General features: G+C 43.1%; 1 protein-coding gene across 3 annotated transcripts in view; it reads right to left on the bottom strand.

Annotated features, from left to right (window-relative positions):
• Positions 1-2,906: 2,906 nt before the first annotated feature.
• The window catches only part of LOC130361508 (claudin-19-like), a 57,873-nt gene continuing 41,811 nt past the window's right edge, over positions 2,907-18,968 (bottom strand). For all 3 annotated transcript variants that reach the window (XM_056564565.1, XM_056564564.1, XM_056564566.1), the window contains exons 3-6: positions 11,350-11,514; positions 8,905-8,986; positions 5,755-5,868; positions 2,907-3,254 (exon numbers count right to left, since the gene is read on the bottom strand). In XM_056564565.1, coding sequence (XP_056420540.1) covers positions 3,158-3,254; positions 5,755-5,868; positions 8,905-8,986; positions 11,350-11,514 — 458 coding nt within the window. In that variant the 3' untranslated portion in view covers positions 2,907-3,157. The remainder of the gene's footprint in view (positions 3,255-5,754; positions 5,869-8,904; positions 8,987-11,349; positions 11,515-18,968) is intronic.

Here is an 18,968-nt window from a genome sequence, read left to right on the forward strand (position 1 = left end):
GGCTGGACAAAATTATTGGCACCCACAACTTAATATTTGGTTGCACAACCTTTGGAAAAAATAACTGAAATCAGTCGCTTCCTATAATCATCAATAAGCTTCTTACACCTCTCAGCCGGAATGTTGGACCACTCTTCCTTTGCAAACTGTTCCAGGTCTCTCTTATTGGAAGGGCGCCTTTTCCCAACAGCAATTGTAAGATCTCTCCTCGATTTAGATCTGGGCTCATTGCTGGCCACTTCAGAACTCTCCAGCTTTTTGTTGTCATCCATTTCTGGGTGCTTTTTGACGTATGTTTGGGGTCATTGTCCTGCTGGAAGACCCAAGATTTCGGACGCAAACCCAACTTTCTGACACTGGGCTGTAAAGTGCGACCCAAAATCTGTTGGTAATCCTCAGATTTCATGAGGCCTTGCACACAATCAAGGCCCCCAGTACCAGAGGCAGCAAAACAACCCCAAAACATCATTGAACCTCCACCATATTTCACTGTTGGTACTGTGTTCTTTTCTTTGTAGGCCTCATTCCGTTTTCGGTAAACAGTAGAATGATGTGCTTTACCAAAAAGCTCTATCTTGGTCTCATCTGTCCACAAGAAGTTTTCCCAGAAGGATTTTGGCTTACTTAAGTTCATTTTGGCAAAATGTAGTCTTGCTTTTTTATGTCTTTGTGTCAGAAGTGGGGTCCTCCTGGGTCTCCTGCCATAGCTTTTCATTTCATTTAAATGTCGATGGATAGTTTGCCCTGACACTGATGCTCCCTGAGCCTGTAGGACAGCTTGAATATCTTTGGAACTTGTTTGGGGTTGCTTATCCACCATCCGGTCTATCCTGCATTGACACCTTTCATAAATTTTTCTCTTCCGTCCACACCCAGGGAGATTAGCTACAGTGCCATGGGTTGCAAACTTCTTGATAATGTTGCGCACTGTGGACAAAGGCAAATCTAGATCTCTGGAGATGGACTTGTAACCTTGAGATTGTTGATATTTTTCCACAATTTTGGTTCTCAACTCCTCAGACAGTTCTCTTCTCCTCTTTCTGTTGTTCATGCTTAGTGTGGCACACAGACACACAATGCAAAGACTAAGTGAACTTCTCTCCTTTTAAATCTGCTTTCAGGTGTAATTTTTATATTGCCCATACTTGTTACTTGCCCAAATGAGTTTAAAGGAGCATCACTGCTTGAAACAATCTTATTTTTCCACTATTTTTAAAGGGTGCCAATAATTTTGTCCAGACCATTTTTGGAGTTTGGTGTGACATTATGTCCAATTTGCTTTTTTTCCTCTCTTCTTTTGGTTTAGTTCCAATACACATAAAGGGAATAAACATGTGTATAGCAAAACATGTGTTACTGCAATCCTTTTCTGTGAGAAATACTTCATTTTCTTAAAAAATTGAAGGGGTGCCAACATTTATGGCCATGACTGTATATACTGTAGGCCACTGTGCGGTAAGGTATTATAGTACCATAATAATGCACCAACAGTTTGTATTACGGTGTATGATTGTTTCTACCTTGAGTCACTCTTTAAAGAGTACCTGTCACCAAACTAAACTTTTAATATAATGTTCCTTATGTAATTATAAGACCCTTTGCTATTAACATGTGAATGTTAAAATTCTCAACCTTTATATGTTTTTAATGTGATTGAAAAAACAGCCACTAGATGGCTCTGCTCTGTTCCCTGCCACAAGCCAAACAGTTAATTTAGTCTCCTCCCAGCCTGGCATGAGACAAAACTCAGGAAATGCGTGTGGGGCATGGTGAGGCACAGCTTTCGCAGGCTTCAGTGATGTTGCGTCTGCTGTGGAACGCCCACTTTCTCCTGCCGGGAGCTCTCACAATGTGAGCAAGGGGAAAGGTATGGTACAGAGCTTTTTAAAGCTCAGAATTTTTTTTAAGGGCAGGAGGGGTGTTAGGGAATATAATCTGAGTTAGTTTAGAAAATATGGTTTGATGACAGGTACTCTTTAACTCTGTCAGTGATTTCCATATAACACCAGTATGCCTGTATAGAATATATAGAATATGCCATAATTTGAACTCTGAATATATGGATAGAATGATATGTGTATACATGTACTTATTAGGGGGGAGATTTATCAAAACCTATCCAGAAGAAAAGTTACTGAGTTGCCCCTAGCAACCAATCAGATTGCTTCTTTCATTTTTAAGAGGCCTTTTCAAAAATGAAAGAAGCGATCTGATTGGTTGCTATGGGCAACTCAGCAGCTTTTCCTCTGTATAGGATTTGATAAATCACATTGTGATTGTTTTTGGCATTATAAGGAAGTATGATTTGATAAAGACTACATGGTAAGCCTAGACGGTTTTTAAAGATAGCAATCTACCATGTATGTTATCTATGATTAAGTCTTTATAGCCGAAGCACGTCAGACCTATTTTCTGTGTCCTATGCATTTTAATCAATTTGCAATAAAGAAGAAGTTTTCACTGGGGAATCCTATTGTGCCGAACTTCCTTTACAGATCTCTGCGCTGTGCTGTGGCTTCTAAGTGTCTGTGATCTTAACTACACCACACCTATTTGAACAATGGTTTCGTAGCATGAAGCTGTAGGGACTCTACTTGTCATTGTAAAGCAAACATTTGCTGCGACCCCAGAACAAAGATTGAATTGCCCCCTACTATAGTTTTGCCACCCAAGATAGAAATGCCCAATGTCTGTTTCCCCATCCGTATTCCTCCCATTTGCCTTACGGTTTATAAATGAGACACAGGTCTGCAACACCATTGGTCAACTCATAAACTGAGAAGTGTTAACCACAAGTAAAAGGAAAGGCCGGATGATCTCTGCTTCAAACTCACCATTTAAAATAGAAATCCTATATAAAGTCAATGATTTGTGCCACATGATCAAACCGACATCATTTACCTGGATTATGACTTTTACTGGTTCTCAATATGCACAATGTCATGTAAATACAGAAACATTCAATGTGTACAAAACAAAATGCTAACACATACTGATATATCTTCTAAATGTGTTCTTATTTCTCTCTTTAGTGTATAGAAACGTACCCTTGTATGTAATGATGTGCACTTAAAAAACATAGATCTACATATTAATTAGAAAAAGGCTCAGTACAAAATATTTAAATGTGACTTCTTCATGTGCTCCTCAACATGGGCTAGACATAGGCTCTAGAATTTGAGGGAGGTTCTCGCATCTCCTTGAACTGCGTGAAATCGCTTTCAGGTGGCTTGTTGTAGATGTATGCATTGGCTCTGTGAGAAAGAAAAAAAATGCTTCTTTGTTTACATGTGTTGTCAGGTTGGAGAAACACAGAGATAGATTCTTAGAAGAAGGTATCACACACACAGATATATTATGGAGTAGGAATCGACCGACTATCGGTTTGGCCGATATTATCGTCCGATATTCACGATTTTGGATGTTATCGGTATCGGCAATTACCTTGCCGATAATGCCCCACCCCCCCGGCCAGAGACCGCCGCTGCCCCATTGCCTCCCCATTGCCTCCCCCATCCCCGGTTTTATATTTACCTGTTCCCGGGGGCCACGCTAATGCTGGCTCCTGCGGCGTCCGGCGCTAATGCTGGGCGCTGCGCAATGATGAGTGACGTCCTCAATGCGACGTCACCGTCAGTGCGCACAGTGACAGCTCAGGACCCCGCCAGAGCCAGAAGTAGCACGGACCCCGGGAACAGGTCATTTTAAACCGGGGATGGGTGAGGCAATGGGGCAGCGGCGGTGGTTAGACTCAGGACCGGCATGGGGAGAGAATCGGGCGGTGGCGGTCTCTGGCCAGCGGATAGGCGGGGGGGCAGCGGCAGTGGTGATTGGACTCAGGAGGACCCAAGGACAGACAGGGGGAGAGAAGCGGGCGGCGGTCTCTGGCCCCTCAAAAACCGCTGCAGTTCATTGATTTAAATCACCCACTTTAAATCATAGATCTGCAGTGGCCTCTGCGAGGCGGGGGGGGGGGGGGGGTTGGTCGTGAATAGCCAATAATTTATACCGGAATATCGGTATAAATTATCGGCTAGCGGCCTGAAAGTTCACAGATTATCGGTATCGGCCCTAAAAAATCAATATCGGTCGATCCCTGGTACAGAGTCTTAATAGTGCTTCCACTTATATGCATAGGGCCTATACTGTATCTCCGTTTATGTCTGATTTCACACAGTGGCACACAGAGGATTTTTCTGACAGATTCATATAGAAAGAAATGTAGTATGCCCAACTGCATGCCATATGTTCAGCTGGGTGAATAGAAGAATCCAGGGCTTGTTCAGTGCATATAAAACTGATCTTTATTGTGGTCAACTTATAGCACAGGTCACACAGGGTACCTAACACAAACGCGGTGGTATAAGCTGCCTCGTGTGACCTGCAGTTTAAGTTGACCACAATAGAGATCAGATTTAATTGCACTGGGTTCTTCCTCATGTTTGTAATGCATTGATGCCGTCCATTTCCGATCACTCTCCCTGGCCTAAAATGGTACTCCGCTGCTCAGCATTTGGAACAAACTGTTCTGAATGCTGGAGCCGGCGCCGGGAGCCTGTGACGTCATAGCCCTATCCCCTCATGACGTCACATCCCGCCCCCTCAATGCAAGTCTATGGGAGGGGGCGTGACGCCCCCTCCCATAGACTTGCATTGAGGGGGCTATGATGTAACTAGCTCCCGACACTGGCTCCAGTGTTCGGAAGAGTTTGTTCCAAATGCTCAGCAGCGGAGTACTCCTTTAATGCCATAAGGCATTGTGCATATGATTAAGGGTGCCCAGGTGCCAGAAACATGTCAGTGTTTGGCTGCTATGCGATTTTCTCTGTAATGCATGGACACTTTAAATAAATTAAGAAGTTTTTAACTGAAATGCTTGATCCAAATGTTGTTTGTTCTGGAGGTCAACTGGTGTCCTGGATTGAGAACATGATATCTGTGCTGGAGTCAGCAAAGAGCGGGGTGGACTGGACAAACACTTACCTTCGTTTGCTTATAGTACACATGTACATGGAGCCTTAGGCAGGGTTCAGACATTAGTTTTTTTTAGAGTAGAGTCCCAACACAAAAGTGTTTTTTTTATGTGTTTTTTGTTTTACTTTAATGCTTGTGTCCGCTAATTTACCCCCAAAAGAGCTTAGTGTAGGTGGCCGGACAGGACTGACTGTTCAAACACTGACTGATTGTTCAAGGCCAGGAGTGAGCCCATGGCCTGCTGTCCAGGATGTGCACACAGACTATATGTATGCCAAATTTGGAATAATAGCAGGATGGATTGTTTTCTACTCCACTGTCAGCTGCTCCTAAACTGCTAACAGGCCGTCCTGGTTGTCAGCTGCTCTGTGCACATATGTCATTGCAGTGACTTGTGATATCATTAGGACCAAATGCAGGAGACTGGTCACAAGACACTACTAGACTGGGACATGCACAGGTTGACTAGAAAGGGGGCTCCTAAAAGTTCCCTGGGCAGACTGGCATTATTAAGTGGACATTTATATAAATAATTATGGGAAGTGCCCTTTTTTCAGTTCATAATCCAAATAAGAACCAATATATGGAGGGTTGCTTAAACCAATTACCAAAAGATCACCAATAAGGTGATCCACTGATCCACTAGATTTCCCAAATGTCTGTGCGCATCCCTGCTACTAGATGCCAAGGAGATAACCATCTGCACCCAGTCTGCCAATCTCCCTACTGGCCCTCCTACATAACCAGTCATTGCATTTACCCACCAGTCATTGTATTTACCCTTTTTTAGCTGTTTTTTTCTTTTTCTTGAAGGAACAGCAAAGTAAAGAACCACCAAGAATGTCCAGTAGAGATCCAGCCCATCCTATATAGAGCGCAGAACCAAATTCAAACCTGATAAGGAAATATAGTATTAACACACAGAAACAGATTGTGGATAGAAAAAAAACATCTTGTCCAACAAGTCTGCCCTTATATTATTCCCTTTATTTATTTTTTTATCTTAAAAAGGATATATGTTTATTCTAGACATGTTTAAAGTCATTATGAACACCACATCTGTAAATAGATTTCTATCTGTCCGTCTATTCTATCTCATATCTATCTATCTGTGACATTCATGGCACCTGGATATGGATTATTATAATAAGCAATACTCCCTTTCAACGTACCGTATTTATCGGGGTATACCACGCACCGGCCTATAACACGCACCCTCATTTTACCAAGGATATTTGGGTAAAAAAAAGTTTTTTGCCCAAATATCCATGATAAAATGAGGGTGCGTGTGTGCGCGTGTATACCCCGATATACCCCCAGGAAAGGCAGGGGGAGAGAGGCCGTCGCTGCCCGCTTCTCTCCCCCTGCCTTTCCTGGGGTCTAGAGCGCTGCTGTCGGCCCTTTTCACCCCCTGGTTATTGGCGCCGATGCCCGTTCTGTCCCCCTGACTATCGGTGCCGGCGCCGATAGCCAGGGGGAGAGAAGCGGCGCCGACAGCCAGGGGGAGAGAAGGGGCAGCGGCACCCATTGCCGGCGCCGCTGCCCCGTTGCCTCCCCCCATCCCCGGTGGCATAATTACATGAGTCCGGTCCGCGCTGCTCCAGGCCTCCGTCGTGCGTCCCCAGCGTCGTTGCTATGCACAGCGCGGCGCTCTGACGTCATGCGCCGCGCCGTTCAGCGCATAGCAATGACGCCGGGGACACACGACGGAGGCCTGGAGCAGCGCGGACCGGACTCAGGTAATTATGCCACCGGGGATGGGGGGAGGCAACGGGGCAGCGGCGCCGGCAATGGGTGCCGCTGCCCCTTCTCTCCCCCTGGCTGTCGGCGCCGCTTCTCTCTCCCTGGCAATAACCAGGGGGTGAAAAGGGCCGACAGCAGCGCTCTAGACCCCAGGAAAGGCAGGGGGAGAGAAGCGGGCAGCGACGGCCTCTCTCCCCCTGCCTTTCCTGGGGGTGTATCGGCGTATAACTCGCACACAGACTTTAGGCTAAAAATTTTAGCCTAAAAAGTGCGTGTTATATGCCGATAAATACGGTATTTTTTTTTTTTGTAAAAACGCCCCAAAAAACGCCCATGCTGCAGCACAACGTTTTTTCATTGAAAAAAAAACGCTGCGGACAAATGTTAGCTGCAAGTTAATAGGCAACTGCAAAATGCCATATCCACTTATTTTTTTTATTTATTTTTTATTTTATTTTTTATTTTTTTATCCTTTTGGCGTTTTCTCTGCTATTATGGGCTCAATGGGCAAGATTTTAAAACCACCTCATGTTGAGACTTTGATGTTTTTTGTTTTTTTTTTTGGGGGGGGGGGGAATCTTGGTGTTTCTCTCCCATAAAAGTCTATGGGAGTGAAAAAACACCACAAAAAATCCATGTGGGTTTTAACATTGATGTTTGTGCAGGAGGTTCTTATTATTATTTTTGACTTGCGATCTAAAAAAGGGATGGAGCTAGCTTTTTTTTTATTAAATTTCACGGGTTACCATTAAAAAAAAAAAAAGATACAGTAGGGATGGGAAAAATTGTGGGGAACTAATTTTATATATTTTTTATTTTCTAGAGAACTTCACCACAGTGATTCATATTTGCCTCTCAGAGCCGTAATTGGCCGGCACCACATGGTCAATCATGGCTCTGAGCAGCAAATATGAATCAGTGTAGTTCTACTCACATCATTGGACGGCCTGAGTAAAGAGTAGAGATGGGGAGAGGTGCAGCGTGCCGCCCGCATCTCAAGTGCCGATTGCAACAGGTCTCAAGAGTGTGACTCGTGGTGATCTGTCCCTTACTGCATTTACTACTACTCCCAACATGGAGCACACTCATTAATCCATGTGATTACTGGAGGGAGGAAACAAGAAGTTTAGTTTACTCATGAAATTCAGCTTTCCGTTACAGGCTGCGGCTGTCTGTGAAGGGAACATTCTGTGAGAAGCAGGCATAAGTAGTTTGGGAGAGAGAGTAAAAAGGCAAAAGGGTGGTGCATCATCAACAGTCTTAAAAGGGGTACTCCACTGGAAAACATTTTGGTGCCAGAAACCTCAACAGATTTGTAAATTACTTCTATTAAAAAATCTTAATCCTTCTAGTACTTATCAGCTGCTGTATACTACAGAGGAAGTTCTTTTCTTTTTGAATTTATTTTCTGTCTGACCACAGTGCTCTCTGCTGACACCTCTGTCCATCTCAGGAACTGTCCAGAGCAGGATAGGTTTGCTATGGGGATTTGCTTCTACTATGTCAGCAGAGAGCACTATGGTCAGACAAAAAATAAATTAAAAAATAAAAGAACTTCCTCTGTAGTATACAGCAGCTGATAAGTACCGGAAGAATTAAGATTTTTTTAATAGAAGTAATTTACCAATCTGTTTAACTTTCTGGCACCACTTGATTTAAAAAAGAATGTTTTCCAGCGGACCACCCCTTTCAAAGGGGGGCATAGAAAGCAGTCTGTTAGAGTGGGGGGTTGTCTGTCCATTCTAGCCTCAGCCTTCCTGCTACTGGGACCACTCTGAAGCCTGGAGAGATGTGTAAGTGTCTGTTCAAGCGGAATTTCAGAAGTGAGAATGGGAGGGTGGAATCCTATAGAAGTCTATGGTCTTTAATTTGAAACGGAAATTCTGCAGTGTCTATAGACACTTTTTTCTGCTCTAGACTACCATATATATAGTGGCATTAATCCATTTGTCCCTAATGTACCAGCGATACTGTCATTAACCCTCTTCACTGCCTTCAACCCCCTAGACCCCCAGAGATGATGCTCATTTGGATTGCCCATTTAGAGAAAACAGCATCCAAAGAACAAAGGAACACTAGTATTGAGATAAACTGTTTAATCCTTGAATAAGTTAAATATGTTAATGTACTTGTCTTAGAAATAAAGCATTTTTTTCTTCATTAAATTAGATTATAAAGCACACTCACTTTGTTGAAGTATATCTGGAATCAAAAAACTGCTGAGTGGTGATGGCTGCATACCAGGAAACCGGCACCAGACAACAGATTCCTGTATAGAATAATAAAGAATTACACGGTGTCAGATTATAGCATTGTATTTGTGTTGTAAAGAAAAACTGTCACCCTTATCACCCACACTAAACCCAATATACAGGGTTATAGTGTGGGTGACCAGGAGTGCAAAGAGGTGTCACTTACCAAATTCCATCCAGTGACTCCTGTGATATTGCGTGAGGAAAGTCCCCTGCTCGATTCGGTTACCTGCGTGCAGGAGGCGAGACCCCGATGGCTGTCCGTCCCCTGCTTCTTTCTGCCTCCTGAAACAATCTGCCTCTATTAGCATATTCAAGTGTATGCACTCTGGCACAGTAGCAGAGCACTCTGTAAACTAGTAGAGAGCTGTCTGTAAACTAACTGTGGTTGCGCTTCTGCCTCAGAGCGCCCAGCGCAGAATTTGAATATGCTAATAGAGGCAGTCTGTTCCAGGAGGCAGAAAGAAGCAGGGAGCAGACAGTCATCGGGGGGGGGGGGGGGGGGGGGGGCGCCTCCAGCATGTAGGTAACCGAACTGAGCATGGGACTTTCTTCAGGCAATATCACAAGGGCCACTGGATGGAATTTGGTAAGTGACACCTCTTTGCACTCCTGGTCACCCAAACTATAACCCTGAGCATTGGATTTAGTGTGGGTGATCAGTTTTCCTTTAATGTTTTTATATAACCTTGTTTCTCTATGCTCTATTTACACATACAGTATCCTGCGCATATTTGTTGCACAGGATTTGAAGTTTTGTTCAGTCATTTAGTTTACACTAAAATCAGCATAAAGTCTGAAGCTTCAAATCCTGCACATCAAATATGCACAGGATACTTGTATGTGTGAATGCAGCCATATACTGTACTTATAACCCACCTTCCTTCATTCCCCCATTGCGCCGCTATAACTGTTCGTTCCTCCGGTCTGGTCTTCTTCCTTCTTCTTCCGTGTGCACAGATCATCACACTGTGGTCAGCCTGTCACTGGTCGCAGTGATGTCCCTCCTCGGTCAGTGATAGGCTGAGTGCAGTGGACCCTGCCTTCTCCCTACTGCCCGGGCGCCTTACATGACGCTGCACTCACCCTATGACCAGCCGAGACGGGACATCGCTGTGGCTGCCATACACTGACCGCAGTGTGACGATCCTTGCACACAGAAGAAGGAAGAAGACTGGAACGGAGGACCGAACAGCTATAGCGGGAGAACGGAGGAAGGTGAGTTAATGTTTGTTTTCTTTTTCTTTTTGCAGCCCGGGCACAATAGGATGAAGATAATTTTGACTATACTACTCCTTTAAAGCAGTTACTGTATATTATAGAAATCCCATTATATCACATATTTATTTCCTTGAGTCCTATGTACAGAACAGAATAAAAACAGAAGCCGGTTCTATGCAGACATTGAACAAGCAAGGAATACTGAATGATTGTAGCTCTGCAGCCAGTAGAATTGTGAATGCAGCTCTGGACTAAATCTAATTCAGGATTGATACAAAATAAGTTAACAGATCTGTTTAAAGTAGAGAATACAAGAATGTGTGGGCCCAACTGGGTGCATGACTAATTCAATTCTGTTATTTAAAATAAAATAGAAAAAAAAATTGTTTTGTTGTTTAAATTGCATCTTCACTAGAACAAGATTTTAAACTAAAATTCTAAGTTTTAACAGATACAGACTTGAAGGAACCCATAATCCTTTGTACATTGTTTACACTAAAGTGCTGTTCTTTTTCCGATTTAATATCTATCGAACATTGTTCAGCCCAGTTTACCTGGCACAGGCCGCATCAAGCACTTAAATCACTCACAAAGTCACTCATGTATGTGCTCTTGTCTTACTTGGGTATAATCTGTAATTTATAGCATTGTCACATGGCTCGAACCGAAAATAATTCCTAAAGCATTCCTAAACCGAGAGCTTTCCCAGGAGCCGGCGGGGGATGATAGACAGACTACAGCGCACATAAATTATCTCCTCTCTACTTTTATATAAAAAAAATAGAAGCTTCTTGAAAGTTTTCTGTTTGTTCTAAAGTAAAAAGAAAAATTGGAAACGTGAGCACTATTAGTGTGAATTCGCACTACAAAATACCTTCCATGCGGAAATTGCGGCTTCCGTTCACGCCTAAAGAATGAACATTAATAAACACCAACAGCATCCACAATGGAGTCCATTTGTTCTTGTCATGGTGTTTGTCATTTTATTGTGCTGCATTTTTTTCCACCAAATGTGATCAAATCTGCAACTTTGGCTCCAATTCTGAGCCTTCAACGCAGATATGAACAGAGGCTGAGCCTTACATGGATTACATATAGTAAATCTCTTCCAATCTGTTGCTTCTGTTCCATTATTACTATGATAACTCATATACAGTACCTGCTAAAATGAAGACCAGTCCTCCAGAAAGAGCTATCTTCCCTTTGGCGTATTCATCATTTTTTCCATATTTTGTGCACTTCAGTCCAAATATGGAGATGATACAAGCAAAGAGACCCAGGATGAGCGAGATTATCATCAGGGCACGGCCTCCTTGGATATGAGCTGTGGGAGACACAAGACAGAAGTCCATAAATAAGAGTGAGTAGAGTCAATAGAGTGAGTCTTCTCTCATAGACATGCATTTATAAAGGAAATGTGTCATGATTATGTGTCACCACATTGTGCAAATCAAATTTTAACATTAAACATATTTTTTGTGAATTTTTGGTAATTTTTTTCTCATTTTCTATGTTACTATCTATGTTATAAAATACTCCTTACATCTTGAAGTTTTCATTCTAATAATAAACAGACACCTGTTCTGTACTGATCACTTTACAGAAGTGTTCTCCTTATCATCATAGACAAGATTACACTGGAAGGTGACACCAGTATAAAGATAAGACAGGATAAGGCCATTTTAAAGAGAGCTCAGCCTCCCCTGCCTTCACAATGACCTACAAGCCTTGCCCATACAAATAAATGGGGTCAGCTTTAGACATCTTATCTCCTATTCAAAATATCTTTGGCCCGGAACCCCGGTGTTCTTAAAATTTATGTTCAGAACGCCGATTGTGCTCGGCTTCGGGTTTTCACACCCCCTCCATAAATGTCTATGAGTGGGGGCATGACGGCTGTGGTCACTTGTAATACAGCATGTGTGAAATACGAACGTGTGGAGAAAAAAAATCAAGCAGGAATGTAAGCATGAAGGTATACAGTGACTACTGACATAGCAGAAGTAGGAGCTGGTCAGTAGAGTTAAACAACCATAATATATGAACAACAACAAAAAACGTGGTCTCAAATGGCTGGAGGTGCTGAACCCCAAATGCAGTTGTGCATATATACTGGGGGAGCAGATCCTGCCCTTGTAGTCCGTTGCTAGGGGCGATCCCCAGCATAAAAATGCATACAATGGAGGATGCCTGCAGTGGACTACAAGTGCCACAATAGAATCCTACACCAGGTAAACAGTGTGGATGTGTAACAATTAGAATACAATACAGAAATGTAGGTGCACTACTGTGGTAGATGTATACAATGACATTGGCTAATCCCTCAACACTGATGTTAAAATTGAGACATTCGCCAGTGTATCCTTATATTAAGGACACACCAGAGCCCGCACACCAACGCCAAAGTTTCTCAGATGGCATGGGACCTAACGCTAACCTACCTGTGCGTAATAAGCAAAAACCAGGGGCCAGTGGGCAATTACAGCAGCACTAGGTCGACATGTAGCCTGCTCCCAGTTCCCTCCAGCGTGACTAAGCACACATACAATGGAAGGGGGGAGAGAGGCTACAAGCCCCACCCAAGTTGGCTGATATAGGTGCATGGCCTCACAGGTGCCATAACCATAATATATGCTTTACCCAATGAGAGGCTAAATAGAAACGGCAAGCCAAACTACATCCTGAGGCTGTAAAATGACAAAGGTCAACCAAGCAGTACAGTATATCATATCTAATCTTCAAAGTTTTATACTTTTCAGGACCCCCCTGAGGTTCTCCTTTAAAGTCTACATATATGAGTTGTATAAGCACAAATCTTCTATTGAATTATATCTTTGCATACACCAAAGTCTTATGGATGTGTAAGGGTTAACATCTGCACTCTTTACTGCCACCATGGGGGGATTACATTTATACAGGATGAGTTATTGATCACATAACACCTCTAAGGCTGGGTTCACACTTCGTTTTCTCCCATACGGGAGTGCATACGGCAGGGGGGAGCTAAAACCTCGCGCTCCCGTATGTGACCGTATGCGCTCCCGTATGTCATTCATTTCAATGAGCCGGCCAGAGTGAAACGTTCGGTCCGGTCGGCTCATTTTTGCGCCGTATGCGCTTTTACAACCGGACCTAAAACCGTGGTTGACCACAGTTTTAGGTCCGGTTGTAAAAGCGCATACGGCGCAAAAATGAGCCGACCGGACCGAACGTTTCACTCCGGCCGGCTCATTGAAATGAATGACATACGGGAGCGCATACGGTGACATACGGGAGCGCAAGGTTTTAGCTCCCCCCTGCCGTATGCGCTCCCGTATGGGAGAAAACGTAGTGTGAACCCACCCTAAGTCAGTTTCTATGTAAAAACTCCTTGAAAGGCTAAGGGAGGAGTTTCCTTGTCCAACCCTCCCCCCTTTGTCTCCTCTATCCATGCCGTTTCCTGCACCAAGAAGGAGAATTAACTAGTCAGAAGTGGAGAACAAGTTGAGCAAGAACTTATTCCACTTACATTAATCTCTTTGGACTTCTAGATGGAAGTAGTGCTGCATAGCTGTCAGGTCACAACTGTCTTAAGCATGTGTCCCTGCAATAGTCATTTGTGTTGCAAACTGCGAGTAAAGGCCTGAGCTACTCCACCTATCCTCATCATGGGCACCACACAACATGTGTTAATACCAATCAATATACACTCATCGACAAGAAAATATTGTCCCCATAAATGTCGGATGCGGCAACACTCGGCATGCAGTGAAGCCTAAATTAGACAATGGGTCTTCCAACAAAAGGGCTTAAAATTGCTTCTCCCACTGACCTTTAGAAAAAAAAAAGTCACACACAAACGCCTCCCTTTTTTTCGGTATTCATTGTGTTTCACACTAGGAATATCAGGATCTCTGTCTCCCCCTGTATCCTGATTTATTATTATTATTTATTATTATGTACTTTTATGTTAAGAAGAACTTTTTTAGTATCTATTGATATATATTTATGCTATTCCATCTATTATGTACATTTTTAGATTTATGTATTTTTATTAATAAAAATATATATTTCATATACTGATTTGTATTCTCATTTAGTGTTGGGGTTACATTTTGGCACGCCTTTGGCGTTTGTAGGTTTATATATTGGTTCTTTTGTGGTTCCTACTACTATTCCCACTTTTATTTGGAGCCATATATTTTAGGACTTTATAGGTGTATGCTTTAAAAATCTGTAATATCTACATGTAACAGCAGGATAAAGAGTAGGAGCAAGGGTGAGTGTTAGTTAACTAGAACGTATTCAACCCTGGTTTTGAAAGAAGAAAAGTAGAGCCGAGGAGTAATGAGTGATGAGATGCACTGAGAGTGAGAGTAGAGCAGCAAGCGAGGGTACGAGCATGAGGAACCTTTGAGGAGTTAGTTGTCGAGGCCTGCCCTTGAGACTAAGCTGGCTCCCGCGAGGGACCACAATTAATATGCTATTCACTTTGTCCTTACCTGAGGGACATTTCCTGTGGCCTTCAAGAAAAAGACCAGCATCAAGTTTCCTAGGATTTCTTAGACTGACCGGGGGGACAGGGAGAGAGAGCCCTAAACTGACCCTAAAAACACTCTCCCTACCTACTTGCCCATACATCCTAAACGATGGATCGACAACTGTGCGCCGGTCCCTTCCTGCGCTAAAGTGCAGTGGCGTAAAAACACATAATAATACAATTGGTCACGAGCCAGAAACATTACAGGAAACAAAAAACACTATAAATACTGGACTAAGATAACTACCGTATTTTCCGGCGTATAAGACGATGGGCGTATAAGACGACTCCCAACTTTTACAGTTAAAACACAGAGTTTGGGATACCGTATTTTTTAGCCTAAAGTCTATGTGCGTGTTATACGCCGATACACCCCCAGGAAAGGCAGGGGGAGAGAGGCCGTCGCTGCCCGCTTCTCTCCCCCTGCCTTTCCTGGGGTCTAGAGCCCTGCTGCCGGCCCTTCTCTCCTCCTGGCTATCGGCGCCGCTGCCCGTTCTGTCCCCTTGACTATCGGTGCCTGCGCCCCATTGCCGGCGCCGATAGCCAGGGGGAGAGAAGCGGCGCCGACAGCCAGGGGGAGAGAAGGGGCAGCGGCACCCATTGCCGGCGCCGCTGCGCCGTTGCCTCCCCCCATCCCCGGTGGCATAATTACCTGTTGTAATTATGTCGGGTCCGCGCTACTGCAGGCCTCCGGCGTGCGTCCCCTGCGTCTTTGCTATGCGCTGCACGGCGCGGCGCATGACTTCAGTGCGCCGCGCCGTGCATAGCAACGACGCAGGGGACGCACGCTGAAGGCCTGCAGCAGCGCTTCTCAGCGCCGGCACCGATAGTCAGGGGGACAGAACGGGCAGCGGTGCCGATAGCCAGGAGGAGAGAAGGGCCGGCAGCAGGGCTCTAGACCCCAGGAAAGGCAGGGGGAGAGAAGCGGGCAGCGACGGCCTCTCTCCCCCTGCCTTTCCTCGGGGTGTATCGGGGTATACACGCGCACACACGCACCTTCATTTTACCATGGATATTTGGGTAAAAAACTTTTTTTACCCAAATATCCTTGGTAAAATGAGGGTGCATGTTATAGGCCGGTGCGTGGTATACCCCGATAAATACGGTACTTGCCGTATAAGACTACCCCTCTACCGCGATGTACAGTACCTTACCAGTGATTGGCTGATTGTTGTATACAAAGCCTGATTGGATTGGTCAGCTCTCCCTGCCTGCCCAGCCCTCCCTTTCTCCAAGACTATCAGAGCGGTACATGCCTCTTTTACCCGTCTGGCCCGCCCTTGTATCCCATTACCGTACCTCCCTCTCGGCCTCTCTGATTTCGCAAAGGCAGACTAAGACCAAGTGTTTTTCTGTTTTTGCACTTTTGTTTTTTCCTCCTTACCTTTCAAAAATCATAACCCTTTCCATTTAACACCTAAAAAAAAAAACCATATGAGGGCTTTTTTTTTGCGCCACCAATTCTATTTTGTAATGACATCAGTATTTACCCAAAAATCAATGGCGAAATGGAAGAAAAAATCATTGTACAACAAAATTGAAGAGAAAACGCCATTTTGTAACTTTTGGGGCTTCCGTTTCTACACAGTACATTTTTCGGTAAACATTACACCTTCCCTTTATTCTTTAGGTCCATACGATTAAATTGATACCCTACTTATATAGGTTTGATTTTGTCGTACGTCTGGAAAAAAAATCATAACTACATGCACGAAAATGTATACATTTAAAATTGCCCTCTTCTGACACCTATAACTTTTTTATTTTTTCACGTACGGGGCGGTATGAGAGCTCATATTTTGTGCCATGACCTGAAGTTTTTATCAGTACCATTGTTTTGACCAGACTTTTTGATCGCTTTTCATTAATTTTTTTAGGGTATAAAAAGTGACCAAATAAAGGCACCTTTAGACTCCGCTGTCAGCTTTGACTCTGGTGATCTAAAGGGTTAATAGCCAACCACGGCGATCGCCGCATGTCGGCTTTTAATGCCGGCCCCCAGCTACAGAAATCAGCTGGGGGCCGGCCGGTATGACGCGGGCTCGAGTCGGTAGCCCGTGCCATATCTGGACTTGCAAATCAGCGCTAGGCAGCGCTGTAGTTGCATAATCTGGAGCCCACTGCGGAGCTCCGGCATTGCTAGGGGGAAGGAGTCACTACTAGAAGTGTACGCTGCAGCCCCCACCCTACACGCGGCGTATAAGACTACCCCCCACTTTGGAGAAGATGTTCCTGGGTTTAAAAGTCATCTTATACGCTGGAAAATACGGTAACATAAACAGATAAAGTTCAGAGGACACAGATCAGAGAGTTAGGACACTATAGACCAATGGTAAAGCACAGAGGAAACACTAATTCAGTGATCATGAACTCTATGATCAGTGCATGTACTAACAAACTCTAAAGATCAGATCAACCAAACAGGATATAAATATAGGACACTGTTCACACTGGACACAAATTACATGTAAAATTACATTTTACAATGTACGGTACAACCAAATATTATTTGTGGTGGGAAACTGCAAACTTTTGGGGGGTTTGTTTTTTGCCCAGTGCAAAAAACATGTTCTCAATAATCTGTGGGTCAATACGATTGAAATGATACAATTTTTTACACGCTTTTCTATTACTGTACTACATTTATAAAAAAAAGTCAAACTTTTTAAACTAAAAGTATATGTTTAAAATTGTCCTATTTTGACCCTTATAACTTTCTTTTTTTTTCCATATACGTGGCCGTATGAGGGCTCACTTTTTGTGTGCCATTATCTGTAGGTTTTATTGGTACCACCTTTGCGTATATGCCACTTTGTGATTACATATTCCTTTTTTTACAGGATGTGATATGAATAAAAATAAGCATTTAAAAAAAAAAAATGTTAACACCATTTACCGTATGGAATCGTTAACATTATATTTTAATAGTTTGGACATTTCCACACATGGTGATACCAAATAAGTTTATTTATATTATTTTTTTTTATTTTTTTTATTATTTGTAAAATGAGAAAACAGGGTGAATACATTTTTTTTATTGGGAGATGAGCTTATTTACATATAAATATTGGTCTCATCCTGTGAATCACTGCTTACAGGATAACTCTAATACAACATTAAAAGGAGGATGCAACTTTCTTTTTTGGAGTCATACTTAACACTACTACCATGATATTGAATATTGAAAGTTCAAAAAACCCTTTCCTCATACATTACATTAACAAAGTAAGCATAATTGATAATGTAAAAGCTTGGACTAAGCCTGGACTAACAAAATATCACTTTGTTTAACCCTTTAGTGACTGCCTATATGTTTTTTATGGCGATCACTAGATGGCTTTGGGCCAGGCTGGGGCTTTTATGGTGGCCTAGCTAAGACCCGTGTTCGGACAGCTGGGCCCCAGCGGTATGTACCAGGACTGGAGAAACCTGTCAGTTTAGCGCCTTACACACCGCAGTCAAATCTCAGCTCTTGCATACAAGGAATCTGTGGGGCTTTTTTAACCCCATAGACAGCTCGGGGCCAGGTGATGATGGGTTTTCATGGCAGCCTGGGGCTCAGCCCCCCCACTTGCCATGTATGTGTCTGTTTCCTAGAGGGACTTAGAAAAGGGTAAAAAAGAAATAAAATAATGTTTATGAAAATAAAAAAAGCCTTTCCCCTAATAAAATATCAAATCACCACAAAATTAAAAAAAAATTAAGAAAAAAATGAAGATATTTGCCATTGCCAGGTGCGTAAACGTGGAAATGTTTAAACTATTAACATATAATGTTCCCGCACGATTACATTGTAAAAAGAATAAACACACACCAAAATTGATGATTTTTGTTCACGTAATGTATAATGTCCCATATACTACAAAACTGTACCGACAAAAGTATACAGACCTGTAGATTTTTTAACTGTAGTAAAATCAAATATATATTAGGTATCACTTTGATTGTACTGACTAATAGAAGATAATCGTCAGTTTTACTGTAAACTATACTGTGTGAAAACGAAAGCCCCCCAAATTCCCCCCCCCCCCCAAAAAAAATGCCTGTTTGGAGGAAGTCTATAGTTTGGTGACCCTCATATGTTCAGTTGAATTTGGATTTGGCCCCACTGGCTGGCTTTTCGTGACATCTCTGAGGAGGACACACCATTTGAGGCCTATTCTATACCTCGCCCACCACTCCCCTCACTTTTCTTATCTTTCATTGTTATATTCCATTCATATCTTTCACTTTTTCCATTTGTCCTTTCATCTCTTCTT

The sequence above is a fragment of the Hyla sarda genome, chromosome 3 (assembly GCF_029499605.1).
Source record: "Hyla sarda isolate aHylSar1 chromosome 3, aHylSar1.hap1, whole genome shotgun sequence".
In the NCBI taxonomy this organism is placed as follows: Eukaryota; Metazoa; Chordata; class Amphibia; order Anura; family Hylidae; genus Hyla; species Hyla sarda.